At 36.5% G+C, this 20304-nt stretch overlaps 1 protein-coding gene across 1 annotated transcript in view; it reads left to right on the top strand.

The window, feature by feature from the left end:
• The window catches only part of DNAH11 (dynein axonemal heavy chain 11), a 156700-nt gene that overhangs the window by 23060 nt on the left and 113336 nt on the right, over positions 1-20304 (top strand). The window contains 22 exon segments of the mRNA XM_042802166.1: positions 456-532; positions 534-574; positions 577-659; positions 740-909; positions 1306-1525; positions 3037-3074; positions 3076-3148; positions 4081-4173; positions 6482-6544; positions 8119-8241; positions 8516-8634; positions 9046-9193; positions 9196-9276; positions 13346-13454; positions 14676-14760; positions 14762-14868; positions 14871-14902; positions 17158-17238; positions 17240-17290; positions 18247-18407; positions 19219-19373; positions 19488-19635. Of these exon segments, the coding sequence (XP_042658100.1) occupies positions 456-532; positions 534-574; positions 577-659; positions 740-909; positions 1306-1525; positions 3037-3074; positions 3076-3148; positions 4081-4173; positions 6482-6544; positions 8119-8241; positions 8516-8634; positions 9046-9193; positions 9196-9276; positions 13346-13454; positions 14676-14760; positions 14762-14868; positions 14871-14902; positions 17158-17238; positions 17240-17290; positions 18247-18407; positions 19219-19373; positions 19488-19635 (2258 nt within the window).

Here is a 20304-nt window from a genome sequence, read left to right as displayed (position 1 = left end):
TACCCATTTTATGCAAAACTGATTTAGATTAGCTGAATATCTATCTCTCTGCTCCTATGCTGTGAGCTTCCACCTTGGGTGCCATGTTGAAGTCTGTAAATCTGCACATAGTGGAAAATTCATCTCTTAGCCAAGTAAGGAATTATACGGTAAACTGGTGATCAGAATTATATATATAGTCCATGAAAAGTTCAGCTTTGAAAAACTTGCAAAGGATATGTATTTAGTTTGTTTTTATGTGTTCATATAATGAAATGTAAACCCAAAATAAGAACAGCTGAGTGAATTGTAGTTCTGATTGTTAATAGATCTCTGGGGAAAAGGGGCAGTATTCCAGTCTTACATCTGCATGTAAATTTGACTGACTGGTATTTCTGTCTCACTTACTGAAATAACAAAACTTTTCTTTGATACCTAGAAATATATAGGCAACATATTCTGTCTGAAATCACCAGGAGATTATGGAGAGAGTGATAAATGTTACCAATGAAGCCCTGGATTACAGAATTTCTCTTGCTAGCTACACGTCTCTGACTGGAGTACCGATCAGAGTTTATGAAGCAGTTCCTTCTCCATGTCATGGTTTATCATCCACAGAGATTCCTCTTACTGATGAAGTCTCTCAACAGTCTTTCACTATTAAACTGTTTAAAGAGCTAGCAAGAAAGCAGCTGGTCTTAGTAATCGACTATTTAGTTCAGGGGAAAAAATGGAAGGGTGTATTTCTCTTCTGCTCCAGATTGACATCTATGAAAATATTTATGCTCAGGTAAGCAACTTTGAAGACTGAAAAGTTTTTGAAAGTTGGTTTAAAGTGGATACGAAGCCTTTCAAAATGAGCTTGCTAAACATTATTAACAAATGGAGCTGGATGTTTAAGGAGTATCTCCTGAGATTTGTTGTTGCTAGGTAAAATGGAGTGTGTGTGTGCATGTTCTCATGCACTAAAGGAATAGCTATAAGCTTAGGGTCTTTCTACACATAATACTTCAATAAACTGGGTTTGCAGTTTTTATTTTTATTTTCTTAGTGATTTTTTTAGTGTAGGTTTTTTGTTTTTCTTTCCCAGATAGTGTACTTGTATATCCTGTTGATTAATTGTTAATTGTAGCACTTGTCACCTCTGGAAATCAGGCCCAGAAAGTCTTAAAATAATAGTAAAACTGTATTGGTTTTGTTTTATAAATAACTATATCTATTTTGTAAAACAATGTAAGTAGTATCAGTAGGGCTTGCTTATGTGTTTATTCACTATGATAAGGCATGTTTGCTCTGTTTGTCATCATACCTGCCTCTCTTTGGTAGTCTAACTGACTTAGAATAATTTATAAAAGTCGCAGATGCTGGAATCTGAAGAGAGGTGACCGAGGGAGATTACTGTGTGCTGGTAGAAATCATGGTCCATCTCTTGGCTGTGAAGAACAGACAACTGCTGATGAACTCTTTGAACCTTTAAAAAAAGATGATTCCATTGTTAGAAAACTGTGGACAGAAGATACCATGCCAAGTTCATGCCCAGTTAGAGGTACTGTAGAAAAAGTAATATTTCATGTTTACATATGTGTATATGGTCCTAAAATAGCAGTATTTGATCTCAGTGATGTAAAATAATTCTACTCCCCTTGTCCCTTCTCAACTACCAGCAGTAAAACCAGGTAGCTTTTCTTATGTTCTTTAAAAGACTTGTTTTATGTGAATGATGGATGTCGTGGTTTAGGCAACCCAGGACAACGGAAAAGCAATTCAAAAAGAGATGTTACATTTTGTGCTGATGAGGTCTGTGATTATTTTTTGCCCCCTCCTCGCCTTTTTTTTTTTTTTTCCTTTTTTAATAATGACCAACTCATATTCACATTTGTAAGCCTCCTTCTAGAAGCTGAGCCATATAGAAACTCTAATGAGTGTCTCCTATGTTGCTTTGCTTTCCTGAATCCAGCAGTAGTTTTGGGCTCTGTTCAATTACGGACACAAAAGATGGGATCTGATGCCTGTCAGGTGATGCTGTTTTTCAGACAACCTCAGCCACTTGTTTCAGTGTATATTCTGCCCCACACCCATCCCAGTTATAATTATTTTGGGTGGCAAGTGAAATCGGGGGGAGTTACCAGAATTAAGCAAAACTCAGCAGGAAGAATAGGTGGGAAAGCACTTACAACTGCTACGTTTCCTAATGAGTCTAAAAGATGAGCTAATTAAGCCATGGCTTTAAGATCAGCATCTGCATATGAGAGACCTTTATTTGGTCTGTTTTGGGAGATACACTACACTGTAAATACTGTTAAATAGAATTGGGTAGAAGTTCAACTAATGTTTTCATCAGATAATCTAATTAGTCAAAATGAAAGCGTCTCATCAGTTTCAGTGAGTTTTCCAGTTAGTGAAATTTCTATTTGTGTGTCAATCTGGTCCAAACCAGATGGAGGGGATGACTAGGAAAATAAATGTAGGATTTTTGATCTGTACCTTAAACTAGTCTTCTAGTTATTCTGAAGTGACTTGGATTCAGGCTTTTCTTTCTTGTACTTTCTTTTGACACAGTCAAAAAACCTGTCAGGGTATTTTTTTTTTCACCCTCATGGAATGTTTTTTTTTTTTTTCCACATGGTTTACTGAATGGTTTTTCTAGAGATCTTGGGGAGATTTCTAGAATGAGAAAGCTATTTCTGGATCAGCTTCATATATTTGAACATGTGTTAAAGCAGCAGGAGCAGAGCTCTCTGTTTTACTGTCTGGAAGATTCCAGACATATTTTTGAATGAAGTTTCACGTGATTATATGTAAAATAACTGAGTTCATTAAGCTGAAGTAGTTTATGATTACTGATGATCCATAAAATTAATTATTTTATGGTTGACAAGAATTCTAGTAAAAGCTGCAATATAGACTATAGCTTGTGGTTAAATAAATCCTCCACTATATTTTCTTATTCATAGGCAGGTGTTGGGGTATCCTCACTGTTAATAGACAAATTTTACTGACGTATTTCTGCACTGTGTCATATTTTTTCCTTCAAGATAATATTACTCTGTTAAGTAGGAATTGCCTGGAAAATGGAATGCCCTTGAGAGATGTGCTGGTAAAGCACAAAGTAGCTCCTCTTCAGGTATCTGAGGCTGCAGTTACCAGAAGAAAATTCACTTTACTTGATGTATGTTGAATTCCGGGATTAGTCTTTCTTTATATCTTTTTTTTTTTTTTTTTTATGAGAACATGATCAGTGATAGGTGACATTACCTGTGTTTCATCAGGGGAAGCAGATGGAATTCAGAGGAAGATTTAAAATGGAAGCTCCCTTTCAGTGTGATGCAAAAATGCATATGCTCATCTTGATAAGGTAATGGGGAATCTCAGAAGAACATATTTGCTTGTAATTTTTCAATACTAAATCTAATGATATTTTGATATACCTATTAAAATACTTGTGGTTTGTGGGTCAGAGTTTTGGGGAGGTTGTTTGGGTTTGGGTTTTTTTTTGTTTGGTTGGGTTTTTCTGTGGATTTTTTGTGTTGTTTTCTTTTTTGTTTGTTTTGGTTTGTTGTTTGGTTGGTTGTTTTTTTCCAAGAAGCTGGTATAATCCTAGCACCACCAAATCTAGGTTTTTCTTGTTTCTTGTCCAGTGCTGCATGTACTCACTGATAAAATAAAAAAATTCAGAATACTTGCTCATATTCTTTATCATGTTCCTTTAAAAATTCAGCATATTGTGCTCTTTGAATATAGTAGTCCAAAGTGGACTATTTAGTGGATCTTTTTAAAACATCGTGAAGGGACTTTTTAAACATTTATACAACTTTAAAGTAAGGAGAATTGGCTTTATAAGTTAAGAAATTTATTACAAGAGTACAAATTAACTGTTTTCTATGTGGCTTTTCTTTTTATGGTTCAAATATAGAGTCCTCTGTATGCCTTTTGGGTGCATTCATAGACAATCCAAATGCAGCTTTTTAACATCTTTGCAATAATTGTTCTCAGCTTTTCTTATATTGAATCATATATACAGGTTCTGTAGATTTCACTGCAGATTTAGGTAAGTTCAGTATACTCTATAACCATTCTGTGAGTGCTCTTTTCTTCTTCAAGGCAAATCAAGAATTTGAGATGTTGGAAAGAGAAATGTCACCAATTCAGGAATCTGCAAAACTATATGAAGTAGCTATTCTAGACTACAAGCAAGTGAAACAATGTCAAAATTAAGTTCAGTTGCTCAAGATAGATTGGGATATTAGTACTTGTATTAATCTAAGATTTTTTTTTAATTATAAAGTTAGAATATATTTTGAATGTTATACTTTTAATTTGGTCCTAGAAGTGTTATAGTTTTGATTAGGAAAAAAAAAAAAGTATAAAATACTGAAGATTTTCATATTTCTTTTGGTTTTGAAATTATAGATATGTTTTAGGAAACTCAGTGTAAAAATATCTCTGTTCTCAAGTTAATGGATTTCAAGGTAATCCCAAAGCAGAACAACCTTTATAATTTCATTTCAAGCTTTTTTAATAACAGTAAGTTCCTTGAATAGTTAAAATCATTGAATAAAAATTCTGAAAGCCAAAAAATTCCACTTCAATTCTGAGGATTGTACATTAGAAATCTGTAGAAGGCTGGAAGAGTCCAGAAAAGTCAGTGTACAGACCTGTATGGGAAATCAGCCTTACAAAGTCCTGTTTCTCTCCAGAAGTTATTTTTCATAGGCAGAGTTAAAAATATGTGTACTAGACTTTCTTTCTGTAACTTTGTGTGTAGCATTTGTATTGCCAGGAGGGGATGCGGGGCAGTTTTCCCCCCCATCTCTCAGGTGCACCTGTATGTTGTCAGTGGATGTAGGTGTGTGTTCAATAGCACGGGAAGGTATGTATATGTTTGGGTTGAATTTTGAGTAGATAGATTATTTTGTGTGCTCTCTAGGTAGTGGTGGTGTAGGGTTGGAAAAAAAATAAGGTCCAAGATGTGTGATGGGCTTTCCCCTGCATCCATTTATCTGTTACGTAGCAGAAGCTTGTTTTTACCAAATGTTGTTGACGCTTTTATCTATACTTTCTGATGCAGAGCAGAATTGATGATTGGACTAAAACCCAGTGGAGACAGATTAATGTGGAACAGATGGATGTGCAGCTCAGAAGGTTTGCCAAGGCAGGTTCCATAGCTGTCTCTTTCTGCAATTTAGCTGTCTCGGTGCCACCCCTTCCTCACGCTTCCCACCCACTTTGATGTTTCAGTGGATTTGTTACTCACGTCCAGACTGGATGTTCTGGAACATGTTTTGTTTTAGGGGTTTTCCTTTAAAACTTTGTTCTTCTGGATGAGTTTCCAGTCCCTGTGGAGGTACACAGTAAAACTGGGCTGTCACTTCTCTGAACTGAGGCAGTATGTGAAAGAATAAAGAGGGTGGGGGTTTATGACAGGCCCCGCCAGATGGAAGTCATTATTTTAGAGACAGGTGAAATTTGCAGAGGTTTATCTGTTCTGCTTTTAGGCATAGCTCCAGAGTGTTGGGAGTTTCAGCAAAGATGCTCCATTTTAAAGGGAGGGAACTTTCTTTGTTTGAAGTATTTACAATGTGTGTTGATAGTAGCCCTGGAGAAGACAGTTCCAATGGGACAAGGAAACTGCGAAGCAAAAATAGCAACAAAGGCCCTCAGACTATTTGCAGGACATTAGAGGAATAGCTGTGGTTAATAGAGAGTACAGTAGTTGAGTATAGAAGGAAGAAAGTCTTGAACCTAATGGGTATAACTTTCTTCATTACACATTTTGTCTCATTCAGGAATTAATAAGTTTAACTGCATGTGCATTTAGTAGTGCAAGAGAAGAATCAGACTTTATGGCTGATGTCTTGGCTTAAATTGCTTCAAAATCGTGGACTCCACCTAACCAGTTCCGATGCTGGTGTTTGTCATGCTGTGATAGGGGTGGTAAAAGGAAGGAGAGGGTTGAGATAACAGCATTCTCCTTCTGCTTTTGCATCCTTCACTGTGGCACATATGCCATGTCCTGGAACAGAGAAGATGCTGATCACTGCCTGTGAGCTGATCACTTCTGTCATGTTCATCACGCTTCAGTGTGCATATGAGTCTCCCTTACCCCTCTGAATGGTTCTTTTGAATGTATTAAATTTATGGTTACTTTTATCTGCAGTGAAATAATCAATAAGAAAATTAGACCTAAATCATCAGGGCTGTGGTTAAGTAAATGGCTCTGATCCAACTGGAATCATAAAATCACTGTGTAAATTCAGTGTTAATACAGTTCCATTAGTTTAAGTAACATACTGGAAAGTACATTTTCAGAGCCTTTGCTTTATCTGCCACATAAACCTATGACCCCCAAAAAATCTTCCCTGGTCTTGTGCTAACAACTGTCCCACATACCTGCACATGAACCAGGAAAGTAGATCTTTGTGACAAACCTAAACTTTTCCTAAAGTTATCAACAAGGTGGCTGTTAATGGTAAGTAATTGTTGCAATTATTGTATTCTTTAGGGAATACAGTTTTTGGATAAAGAAGTTCATTCATGGGATGTATATAGAGGCTTGGAGTTAAAGGTGAGGAATCTGATGTCATCACTGAGAGTAATGCTGAACTTGCAAATTCATGAACTCAGAATGACACTGGTACCAGGTCATGAATGTGACAGGAGCGAGTATTTCAGCCAGAGAGACCTTGGTGGTGGTCTTTCTTCTCTACACATAGATGCAGCAGTACTGTCAGGCTGCCAACTATTCAACGTGTAAGTGGAGCAGAGATTTAGCTTTCAGACAGAGGCATCTCGTGGGCTGAGAATTGAATTTGTCGTCTCTGCTCAGATGAACGGACCCAAGACTCTGCAGGCAGACCTGGCCTGCTAAATTGGAGGGTTCTTCCATACCTCATGCAGGTTATCTTCCTGCTCAGCCTGAAAATTGCAGTAAGCCTGAAAGCTTCTCTGTCTTGTTTGGGACAGGGAAATATTCTACAGTAATAATTTCTATTAAATATTCATAGAAAACCCAGCAATGTGGATAGAAACTTTCTTGGATAGCAAAAGAGAAAGTTTCTTAATAATGAACAGAGGAAATGAAGGGCAGAGGGAAATGGAAGGCAAGGAAAGAAAGGCCACCTGAAATACCAGTCTACTAGTAACTTATTTTTAAGAATTAGTTTTTAGGGAGACTGTTGACCTGACAGTAGAAAAAAAGGGGGGGAAAAAAAAAAACAAACAAAAAAAAGGAGGTGCCAGAATGGGGGAAGAGATACATACGTTTTAGCCAACTGTTGATCATATAGCTGAAAAACCAAAGAAGTTTATATGAACCAAAAAAAGTTATTCCAGTTTCTCAAAAAGAATCCCAGTGGCTTTGGTTCCTTGGGTATAACATGGACCAGTTTTTGGTTTTAAAAATTTGAATTTTTTTTTTTTTTAACTATTTTGAAAAATTTCAGATTTTGATGATTTTTAGAATGAAGAAAGCTGAAAGAAGAACACAGAAGAGAGTGAGCATATAGAATGTTTCTATTCCAACATACCAAGCGTTTTTCACTATGGTTTTAATAAAAAGACATTTTAAATTCCTTTTAATTCAGAAAGCTCCTAAACAAGCCTAGCACAAAATCTTTGTGTTTTTTTTTTTCTTTTTTTGACAAAAAGTAAAAAAAAGATTGACTATGGTACGTCTTTTCAAAGCCTTAATTAAAATTTGAAGTTGTTTTTTTTTTTTTTTTTTTAATTAATATCTTACATAGTACTAACAAAACAGGGCAAATACCGCCACCAGCCCCCAAGATTTCTAGTGTGCAAGTACTGTGTCTGTAGCTTATATCAGCTTCGATGGCAGCTGTGCAAATAAACTTGCCTTTTAATGTTACAACATATAGTGTATCACAGTACAAGAACATGCAGATTGTCTCTTGACAGACTGTTTCAAAACAAAAAAGTACAGTAACAGCATCAGGAAATACTTAATCTAGGCTGATTAGGTTCAAAGTTTGGTGCAAATCTGAAAATATATCCAGTATTTAGAGTACATATAACTTACTGTTTTTTTACTTGGATTCCATTTGAACACATCGTTATATGTTTACGTCTGATTTTACTTGTATGTATACTTATTTTGCTCTCTGCTGTCTTTCTGCCTTATAGGTCAGGCTTTTAGTAGCAGAAGATACTACCTTGACAGACCTTCTGGGGATCCAGCTTCATAAAGTAGAAGATGAAGTCCAAAGTATAGCTGACAACACTGTGAAAGAGTTGAGTACTGGAAAGGTGAAAGGTGTCCATTATTACTTCTGTTTTTGCAGAGTTGTGTGTAACAAACTATTTGTTTGATTAAGTTTTGTTTCAAGAAATTAATGATAGAATTGAATAGTTTCACGTGACTTACCTAGGGAGCAAAATTCACTGCCCCGTGAAACTAACTTCCTGTCTGTGGTGTAGTTTACCATCATGGTGAATTAAATATAATTTAATTAAAGTTCTCAACTCAAAATATGAAATGATATGTATAGACAGCTGTTATTACTAGTTATCTTGTTCCCAGATTTTGGCAGAAATCAGGTGAACATAGTCTGCCACGGAGTTTTCTTATAAAGAGTGTCACAGGAACAGAGCTCCTTTATTAAAGTCAAGTAAACAGCTGCTTGAAACTTTAGATAACAAGTAAGGATTTAATTAATAGAAATACTATTAATATATCGATATTATTCACTCCCTTGGTACACTTGGATAGTTAAAACTATTTTCCTGACTCTTTATTGCAGACAGTTATGTTTTCTCCAGATGTTAATCCTGGGAAATTATATGTATGCTATGTAACTACATATATGCTAGAAAAATTCCTGTCTCCATGTAGGAGCTAACAAAATTACTGCTTTCTAAACTTATATTTTCTTAGATTTTTAAAAAAAAAATCATTTAATAATATGCTGTCCATTTTCAGTGTTTAAAAATGTCTTCTGATATAAGATAGTAACAAGTTACAGGAGAATTTGTTAAACTTTTATTATCCCTAGTTCCAGTTTGATTAAATTATTTTGATTAGTGCCGTTCTTTTTCTGGATTATTTTTCTTCCAGATTCAGCTGCCAATGATTCTGAAAAGTAAATATGTGGCATATTTCACTGAACAAGTGAAAGGTTGGCAAAATAAATTAAACATGGCAGATTCTGTCATTTCCATTTGGATGGAAGTTCAACACACATGGTCTTATGTAGATACCTTATCTTCACTGTCTCTGAAGATGTCAGAAGCCAGCTTCCAGAGGATGCAAACAGATTTGATGAAATAAACAGAGATTTCAAAGTTAGTAGAGTTAGTGGTTGATGTCCATTTATATCTTGTATTTGAATGAGTTAGAATGGGTAATTAAATAGATATTTTTAAAACTAACAATACTATTTGACAGTTTAGTTTGAGTACTACTTTGATAGGCTTGTTTCTAAACCACTGAATTAATAAATATGAGAGTCTCAGGCTTACTTGGGAGAATGTCAGAAGTAGATTTTGCATTCTTTATTATTAAAATCAAAGTAATTATTTGCCTTGTTTTCCTTTCACATGGACTGGCAGCAGCTGGTTGACACATTGTCACAGATCGTGGTTTGTGACAAAGTTCTGCAGGCCATTTTTTCACAGGGCTTTAATATCTTTTTTTATTACTCTTAGTTAGCTCTTTAACCTCCTGGAATCCCATAGAGATAAGATACTTCTGAATTACAGATATCCCTCTACCAAACTTCGTATCATTTAGGACAGTGATAGTTGAAATGTAAGTTAATGGTCTACTATTTATTATTGGCCAAAGGTAATTACAACAATCAACCTAAACAGTTGAACTTACACAAACTATTGTGTCTTAATTGTTCATTCTGACCAAAAAAAGTCACTGAACACTCACTTAGTAAAGAGAATAATTTGCATGTTAACTCTATGCCAAAAATAGAAATCTATATTCACACCTTTGTACAAGTTAAGAACCCTGTTAAGAACAATGAAACTATTCATGGCATTTAACATGCCTAAGTTTCTTAATGGTGCATGGTGAAAAGGCACTGGGCTTGCATGTATAAGAAGACTTATTGTACAAGTTAAGGCTTCTGTTATGATCTGTCATTTTTATTTTGTTAGAAGAGGTTCTAGTAGTATAATCAGCAGTATTTGCTTTCCTCCAGTGCAGTTCTCTGTTCATCTTACATTTCCTTTGTGTTCAGTCTAAACACTGTCAAAATAGGTATTTGTGGATTATTTTTTTTATTTTGCCATGTAAGAAATAGAACCTAAAACAATCTGATGAGGTGCCTTCTTCCACCTCTTTTCCCTAGTGCTTTTCTTGTCCCAGTATAGTAAACCGTATGAAGTAGAAAAAAAACTGAGGGGAATTCCACATGTTGCAATAATTTCCTTACGCTTCTGTACAAGGGTTGGTGACTGACACAGCAAGTTCAAAAATGTGATGGAAGCTACAACCAAGCCAAAGCTATATGAAAAATGTGAAGCTTTGTGGCACAGGTAAAATTTCCAGCATGATTATGAATTGTTCTAAAGTGCAATTCTGGAACAGTCAAGAAGTGAGAGCTGTCAGGTTGCACTTGCTTTTTGTGCAGTTGTAAGACGATCTAATGGTGATATTTTTGTCATTTGTTTCTATTTGACATACTGGATTTTTACTGCTTTTTATATGATCAATTACATTTGAGACATTGGTTCATTATTTATGGATTGCATAATGTAAAAATTGTCAAAGGTCTTAAAAATATGTTCAGTTTGGATCAAATTAATTTTTGCCCATCCACAACCTGGGAGCTGGGAGTCTTTTCACGTTTACAGCAGGAGACTGTGAATTGTGTTCAGCAAAGTTCCTCCTTCAGCACCCTTAAAGGTATGCCTTGAACTTCCCACTGATGTTTGCTCTTCCTACCTGTAGAGACAGTGATGTTTGGAGTCACAGCCTGTTTCTCTTTGCAGGAAAAAGTCATAATGAGAAGTTAAAAAAAACCAAAACACAAACCTGTTTTTTGAGATATCACTTTTGTTATGAGAGATACCAAGCTAATGGCTAAAGTACATCAGTCACACAAAATAAATGTGTTTTCCTCTCCAGATAGGCATGTAATCGAGTATTTTGATTCTCAGTACTTTTTGTGTCAATACCAACATATATTTTCATGTTTGTTATCCTTCATACATAAAAAAATATATGCATCTTAAGAAAAGTGGTTACTTTGCTCCCCCATTTTATTATTATTTTTTTTTTAAACTTATGTGCAAATAACTGCCCTGCCAAGCATGAAATTTAGTTCTTCTCCCTTACTTTCTAAGGCTGGACTGTTTGAAAGGTTGAAGGGGAGTTTCTGCTGAGCCAAACTTACCTTTTCAGGGACTTTTCTGGCACCATTCCATTCTCTTGGGTTCCTTGGTATGAATGAGTAAAAAGAGCATGTTCTCTTTTGGTTTCTGGAAAGGAAGCATATAAGGTTTACCACCTTATCTGTTCCTTACAGCTGTATCCATTGTTGTTATTTTAAATTAAAAGTGGATTGTATTGTTCTGGTTTACTCTTTGGTCTGATTTCTTCCTTAGCTGGGAGGAAATTCTTGGCTTTAGTGTGATTAAAAGCACATATCGTTAAAATCTGTGTCTTCTTTTCAGACTTTGTGAAAAAGCTCTAAGATCTGGCTGAATATTTAGAATCGAAGCACATAGCTTTACTTCACTTCTGTATTGTTTCTTCAGCAGACTTGCTAGATGTCCTTTCAAAAGGAACACAACCAGAACAGGTGAACCTCCTTGGATATTATTGTGCTTCATTTTGTGTACAGAAAGGCACATTTTCCAGTTAACCATGTAAAGAGATGGAAACAAAGGTGCAGTTCTATGATCCTGAGTGTTGATTTACTTTACAAATCTGAACACTTTGTATAAGGAAACATTTTCCCCTCAGCTAGGACAAGCACAAGGTGTTCGGCAAGGACATATCAAACCATCATTGAGGAGAAGTGTTACAAATCCTGTGCTGTCTCTTGCTGGAAATTTAGCCACGTGCAATTTGCATTTATTTGGATTTTTGTATTGTAGATTTGAAGGAATTAGAAATGGAAAAGGTCAATGAGATCATCAAATCTATTCTCCTTCTGGCACAGATTGATCAAATTTCAGGCACACTATGCATAGTGATGATAAGTAAGACTGAAAGATCTATGGTGTCTGTCAGGCTGTTACTGACTGAGCTGCTGACCATTGTACAAGGAATGTTTTTGTAGCTATTCTTCTGTTTTCCTGCCTTGAACAATAATCTCCTAGGTTTTGTGACACTTTGAGACCAATTTATGTAAAAGCACAGGCACTTTGATGTATTTCAGAAGCTTTATACTATGTTATCTAAATGCCAGATGATACTCCTGGCCTCGGTGACTATCCAGCCATGGCCATTAATCCTCTGAGTTGTGGTTATTGGTGTGTCTCACAGGCAAAGCCTTTATAGGTGCGGTGACATGTAACAAAAGAACGGGTACTTTGCAAGAGGATGAAGGGATTGTGAGGCTTGAGCACTGAGCCTTTCCAAAGGTGACGCCAGTGACTTGTAGGTTCTTCGCGTAACTCTCAGTGGCTGGTTTCATTCAGTCATTGCTCTGCACCGTATATAAGGAGAACAACCAAACAAATCTGTTGTGGTTATCAGGCATAGAGCGTGCTGGTGTGTAGACAGTGATCTTCAAACTCCAAGGTCTTTGGAGAGGTGCAGAGTAGTTATACAAGGCGTTTAGACCCGAGTCAACAATTTGTGAAATAAGCACTAACCATAATTAATAACAATTTCAAGTCTTCCGGTTTTATATTGAGCTGTCTTTGTCCTTGAGATTCTTCTGATGACTGACAATAGTGTAATTAACCCCAGCTTTTCCCATAAAAACCTCCTATGTAGTGATCATGGAACAGATAGTCAGATAGCATTGCCTTGTCAGTCTGCAGCACCAGGGGAGTCAGAAGTACTCTTCTTATTTGTTCAGTTGACATAAGTGTTCTAATACTGTGAAAAAAATGGTTTTTCATTTTTTGATTGTCTTTAAAATTTAAGAATGAAATGTTGATTAATCACCTGGTCACTCAGTGCATCTTACTTGCTAAGATCAATATAAGCACTGTGCTGAAAGCATTAGAATAAGAAACACAGTTGTAAGATTAGTGTAAGGACTTCGCGTTATCCAGTTAGTTGCTAAAAATTGTGTTAAATTTTGTTGAACCACAAAATCTTAATGTGTATAACAAATGTTAACGTGGTATTCATCCACTTTAAGAGAAATATGCATTAGAGTGATTGACACAAATCTAAGGTAAATTATTTCCTTATATGTCTGGTATTTTTTGGGTGCAGGTAGCCCATCATCTTGCCAAACTTTTTGACAACATTGCTGATGTTAAATTTCAAGACAATATAGAGGAATCTGTAAATACTGCCCTTGGATGTACAACAGAGAAAAGGAGTATGTTCTGTTTATGAAGGGTGTGGATGCAGTGGTCAGGTATGTTGAATTATGCGAAATTTCCTTTATGGATTTTGCCCACTTTGTGTTGTAGATTAGACACTTTCAATGGCATGGAATGATGCTTTTAAAAATGTAAATTTAGAAAAAATAATTTAAAAAACCTCCTTACAACTATTTTTTTCCAAATTTCAAAACATTTTGTGGCTCAAAACTGTGTAAGAAACTAAATATTTAATATATTGTCTAGGTGCCCCTTGTAGATAAGTTCTGGGGTTGGGTTTTTGGTTTTGTTTTGTTTTGTTTTGTTTTTTTTTAAGAAGTGTAAAGAGCTGTGTTTAGGAGCAATGGGGGGCAAAAAAAAAAAAAAAGTGTACTAAAAGCCCCAGAACTGATGAAGCCTATGGTTGAATGTTGCATTTCTCATACTTCCTCTCTTCTTCTGCCTTTTTATTTCATCTTCCATTATACTTTCAGATCCCTTTCTCTTATCCTTTAGCACACACCTCTCCTGACTTCCAGCTCTCTCCCATGTCCCCTATCAGCTGAACAGGGTTTTAGCAGGTTTTGAGATTCATATTTGCTAATTGGCCAGCCAGCATGTGCTAACTGTTAGTGGTAGGTCAGAAAGAAAGATCAGCAGCTTCTGAGACAATAACTTATTGTTCTCAGAACAGTGCTGAATGGATAAGCATTCACATTGCATAAAATCAATGTTGCATGTGGTTCTAATGATTGATCATCTCAGCAGGGAGGCCCCAGGCTGAATGGACAAATACATGCAGCTTGCCTCGTAGAGAGAGTTTCTCCAAGATACAGCTACGTATGAGTGCATGGAAACATAGGAAAGACTGTCTTGTCTGTGTTTTTTCTATTCACAGACACAGAGTAACTTCAGACTTTCATATTTGGAGCTCTAAGACAGTATGCCTGTGTGTTCAAGTCAAAGAGATATGTAAAACAAAGCAATATCTGGTATCACATTAACTGGGAAGGGCTCCTCTGAGGTAGGTTCTACTGAAGAGGCAGTAGGAGAGAGGAAATGGAAGGAGAAACCCACTCTCATTTTAAGTTTGTAAAGAATGTTGATCTAAAGAAAATCCTTTGTAAAGATTAATGAGATGAGCTTCCTATATTGTGCCATTTATGGTACAATAACCATTTATGTTACATGCATAAATCTATATGTGTTTTGTTTTTTTTTTTTTCTTCAAAAAATAGAGTCTTGGTTGCAGCACCTTGAGGAAATTGTACACAAAACAGTGCGTCTCTGCATCACAGATGTGATGCTGGCCTAGGAGGAGAAGCAGAATGGTGGTTTTTTTTGACTATCCAGCCCAGGTTGCACTTACTGGTTCACAAATCTGGTGGGTTTCAGATGTTGAAATGGCATTCAGTAGACTGGAAGAGGGCTTGGTTCAGCCTTGAAGGGTTGCCACAAGAAGCAGGTATGGATATCTGCTTTTTGCTTAATTCAGTGAAAATAAGCACAGTGTGAAAATGGTCTCAAAAAGAGGTGAGTGGCATATCTAGTAATTTCAATTGTAGTAAATTAATTACTATTAGCACCTACTGAAAAAAGAAATACAATTTTTGCTTCCATTTCTGTTATCTCATGAGCATTGTTAGCACACCTTAATTATTGGGGTTTCTGTAGGATTATTCTGAACTGAGATGAAAGGAAAAAGCAAAGATACTCAAACATCAACCATGATAGTGTGGCAAGAACAGAGTACACAACCAGTACATCTACAAATATTAGACGCCTACATTTGTGTAAGGAAGCCAAAACTGTTGTTTTTATTTGTGTCAAATCAAACAAACTAATTCTCATATTATTAGTTGTAGTCCCACTTCAGAAGGGTACCTTCTGCAGTTTGATTTTTGCCTTGCCCTTGTTTACCTCCAGCTTCTTTTGAATGTTTTTGTCCTGCTGTGAGTATTGTTTCTTGCGAAAACTTTAAGCAGTTTTGGTTTTCTTTGGCAGCTTTTCTAGGTTGGAAAAGGGAAACGTGAAGTATGAAATACACTTTAAAGTGGGGGTGGAAATCTGACAGAGGTGTCTAAAATTATCCCTGTAATAGACAAGCTGGATAAAGATTAATCTTTGTTTGCCATTTCTCATAATACAAAAGCTAATAGGCACTACCTGAAGCTATTAGGTAGCAGACATTAAACAAAAGAATTATTTTCACACAGTGTACAGTTCAAAATAGGGAACTTTTGGCTACAGAATGATGAAAGTATAAAAAAGGTCAAATGAAGGGTTAACCAAATTTCGGTCTAGTTTATGGCTATTAAATATGATGATAAAATAGGTAACATAATTTTGGGGGTTTGGGTTTTTTGTCTTGATTCTTTTTTGTTTGTTTTGTAAATTCTGGCTGCTGTGTCTGTGGCAAATTATGGCACATCTTCCCAGGATATGCTTCTCCTGGACTTGCTTTTTTTATTTTCCTTTTGTATTTTTTAAAACAACCTCTGCTAGCTTCTGTGAAAGGCAGAGACCGATCCATGATGAACCTGTGTGGGACCCAGGCTGTTCCTGTGGTCACTTTCCAGGTGTAGAGCAAAGCACAGCACTGTCTCATGCTGTTGCTGCTTCCTGAACCTGCAGTGAGGACTTTGGAGAGGTTCTGCTCTAAAAAGAGTGGACTAAAAAGATCATCTGAACCTCTCTGCAGATGGCAGCTCACTGCCATGGAGAAGTGGAGTTTTGGGTGTGGTTAAAGGAAGATGCCAGAAATATTTCAGGATGCTAGAGAATTTCATTCCAAACACTGCTATTGATATCTCCTTAATAATGTGATACAGCAAACATAGGGAGCTCAGTGAAATTACCTCCTGATTTTATTTCTGTAAGCATTTTAAAAATGTATTAGGGCTTTAGACTGATTATCAAATGATTTTTTTTTTTTTTTTTTTTTTGCATGGAATATTACCTTCTGGACCTTTAACTGTGTCTCAGTGAAAAGAGCACCAGTAAGTGTTTTTGTATATTGTGTAAAAACAATACAGAAAGTGTAGTGTTTAAGGTCTCACTATTTCAGTCTGGTTTTAAGCTGGAATTTTAAAACATGTACAAGCATAGTTCTGTCTCACACTAGCTACTGAATAAGTTATGTCTTTCTGATAAAGTTACATTTGCCTCCTTAGCATTTCATGCAGTAGCTGTGTATGATTTTCTTATTAATATGGAAGCTGAAAAATACCATTGGATCTTTCTACTGTGTAACTCTGCATAATCATTTATATCCTATTTTGTGATCTTCCCTTCATTGCTTTGCTTATTTTTAAAACATTAAGTCACTGATCTTTCCTAAAGACTATTTTTCGAACAGTTTGCCAATAAATGTTCCCATGCAATTAGTACCATTTCTGCAGATTCTGGTGCATACTCTATGGAGATTGTAACCACAAAATTTATACTTCAACTTCATGAACACTTTCTTATCCATCCATTCCTCCTACCCCGCCTAGCTGACCACGTTCTGTATTTGTGCTCATCTGGATTGTTGTTTCTTCAGAGGTGGTTCAAATGTCTGTTTAAACCAGGATTTCTTCTGGCACCTCATGTTTAACATGCAAGCCAATTTTTGTCGTGATTAATTAAATGATGTAGGCAGAAATGATTTCTGGTAACAATAATGGTAGATGCTACCGGGATACACCTGGTCTTAGAGGGTTACCTAAATCTTTTCAGGTCGCATAGCTAAATGCTCTTATTACTGTGCTGCTTGGCAAACTTTCCTTGGGCAATTGACAGAAAATCATGACCATTTGCCACTGTAGGTGTTCACAGTAAACATGTTGTTGCAAGCCTTGTAGCTCAGAAAGTTGGTGTGTTTGGGTCAGCTATATTTTACATGCACAGTTTTAGCGGTTTTGACAGGAATTAATAGTACTTTAATCACGAAGACAACCTGCTTCAGAGCTGTGTGCTGTGCCTGTGTTTTTATGGGCTACTGCCTCTGAATTTAAGTGTTACCTGAAAAAAAAAGTCAGGTATCAACTTTTACCCTGCTTTTAGGAACCCTTCAAAACTTTAGTAGGTTTTCTGTGAGCAGCAAGATATTTCTTTTCAGATCACAAAACTGTGTAGACAATCCTTGGGCAATTTGAGCAGTTTTTCGAAGTGTCTTTAGTTACTCTGCTTCTAAGTATTCCATCTTCAACTGTTCACGGTGTGTTTTGCTCTCCTTTTAGAGGCATACATGTGCATCTCTAGAGAAGGACACTCCTGCTCTGGCAAATCCTTGTAAATGAATGCGATTACAATTTTGAGTGTTAATTTAAACCAGTGTTCACTCTGTGCATAACTTTGTTCAGGCAAAACAAAGGTGGCTGGCACATGTTGCTGGTTTGAATGCACAAAATGTTTCACTGAATGGAGATTGAAATAGGAAGGAATTCTCATTTTCCCTCTGAGCCTCAGAAATAAAATGGGTTTCTAAGGTAGCATTAAGACAAGAAGAAACAAGGCTTGAGGAGTAAAATGAAACTCATTGTGGTCAAAATAATGACTGCTCCCATGCAAAGACTGCATTGTTTGTAAGGAGAGGTCTTAGTTTAATAAGTGGCAATGTGTTCTGCTATAATAGCTCTATTAAAAAGATCTTGTGTTACACTTACATCTGTATAAAAGCACAAATGCCTCGAGGTGCATCTAATCCTTTATAATTGGTTGTAGTAGTTCTTATTCATGAGTGGCCAGGAATGAGGTGGGAGACCTACTGATGACAGCTGTAGCTTTGTGATGGGTCTCATGTCTTCCACCTGAAGAGCTTTTTAGATCACCAGTTCCTGAGTTTTTGCTTGTCTGTCACAGCTACACCATAGATGGGATGAAACCCAGAAACACTGTTTTGCCAACATTTGTGATGCTCAGTTTCAGTAGTTTTATGAGTACTTGGGAAATACCCCTCGGCTAATTATTACACCTTTGACTGACAGGTAATGACTGTTCCTAATAACAGTGTCTGCTTTATCTGTTTCACTGAATAAAAAGTTAAATGTTTCTTAGAAGTTTGTTGTTCTTTCATACCTCATAGGTATTTTATAAGGTTATTAAGACACAATATCTCTGAGCATGTGTGTGCAGGTAGGTGTGCATGCTTAAGGAATGGTATGATTTTAACGTCCATTACTTTTCAAATAACTGAAATATTTCTTGCATAACTTTATATATACACTCGGTGTCTAGTCTGAAGAAGAGTATGAGTGGATATGTACCAAGGTTAATCGGGAGTTTTCAGCAAAAGAATACTTTTTGTGTGTGTGTTGAAGTCCAAACCCCAGTACTATTTTTCACACAACATATGATGAAGCTGGTTTTCTGTCATTTTCTTGGCTTCAGAATGGAATTTATTGTCATATTCAGTGATCCAGAAAGATGCACCCAGCAATCCTTGCTGGCTTCATAGCAGGGACAGTTCTGGGGCTCAAGTCTTTGATGTAGGCAAAGTGGCAACTACAGCCTCCTGTTTCCTGTCCTGTGTGACCACTGATTCCTTCTTGCTAAAAAATGTTGATGGTGGTTGATTTTCATCTCTGAAATAAGCATTTTCCAAGTAGTGACCTATCATAATTTTACATTAACATGAAAGAGGTACATGTCTGGTTTAGGATATTAAATTATAATGAGAAAATGGACTCAGAATAAATCACTCATGAAACATAAGGTCTGGAAAAAAAACCCCAAACAACACCTTCCAACATTGTAGATGTTTCTTGCAATGGTAACAATCACTTTTCTTGTGTTAAGGTGTTAGGTTACTCTAACCTAGTCTCTCCACTTAGCAACGAGAGGTGCTGCTGCAGGACCAGCTGGCGCAGGTACAAGAGAGACCACCAAAGACCTAGGCCATGCCCTTGGTGTGATGGTGTATGTCTTCAGCTGTTCTGAGCAAATGGATTACAAGGTGAGATGTCCTGCTAAGCAGGATATAAATTGTTTAGTTTCATTTTCATATGAAGTATATTGGAAATTGTTGCTTTCAAGAAAAAGATGCTAAATCTTTTACTTCTGATTTTAATCTGTAGGGAGTATCTATAAAGGTTTGGTCCAGACAGGAGCTTGGGAATGGTCTGATGAATTCAGTCACATTTCAGTAGAAGTTCTGTCAGTGATGGCAGTACAAGTAAAGTCTATCCACAATGCAATTAGGAACAAGAGAAAAGAGTATTTTAACAATGCTCCTTTATTGTCCTTTGCAGGCTATAAATGCCAGTAAAATCTTCCAATGTTCATCTGAAACCCTTTGTAAATGCAGTGAGGGAGTAGATGGTAACACTAAATCACCTGTGTAATATACTACCTTAAAATAACTTTATCCTAAAAATGTAGCAATAAATGCGAGTAAACTCCTGGCCCTACAGGAATCCAACTAAAGTGTTGCTATTGAAACTCTGGTCCTGTTTAGGTCCCACCATGTGAAGTCATTGCATCATATGGTGAGAAGTTTGGTGGGATTCAATTTTTTAAGAAGTCCTAGGGGTTCCAGGGTTTCCCAGTGCCTTTGAGACATGCCTTGTGTTTCCACTGTCCTGTGTTTTCTTTCCTCTGCTTCCTTTATTCAGTCCTGTCTCCTGGCCTTTTCAAGACCACCAAATCCCTACCGGTCCCATTTATTCTACAGGTTTCAAAAGATAATTCCTCCTATAGACATACTTCAGCCATATGCATTGTTTGTTGCTCTAACATTTCAGTCTTTTCCTTCCAAAATCAGTGCTGGCCAGAGGAGCCATGTGTTAACTCAAAGCTGGTGCCTACCAGGCGTCTCTGTTTGCTCAGCTCTAATAAACTTTCCTCGGCATTTGCTTTTGGCCGTTGTGAGAGATGAGATGCAGG

Source organism: Tyto alba, unplaced genomic scaffold (genome assembly GCF_018691265.1).
Source record: "Tyto alba isolate M040663 unplaced genomic scaffold, T.alba_DEE_v4.0 Super-Scaffold_38, whole genome shotgun sequence".
Taxonomy (NCBI): domain Eukaryota; kingdom Metazoa; phylum Chordata; class Aves; order Strigiformes; family Tytonidae; genus Tyto; species Tyto alba.
The sequence above is the reverse complement of the archived record's forward strand: the minus strand, read 5'-3'. Positions and strand labels throughout refer to the sequence as shown.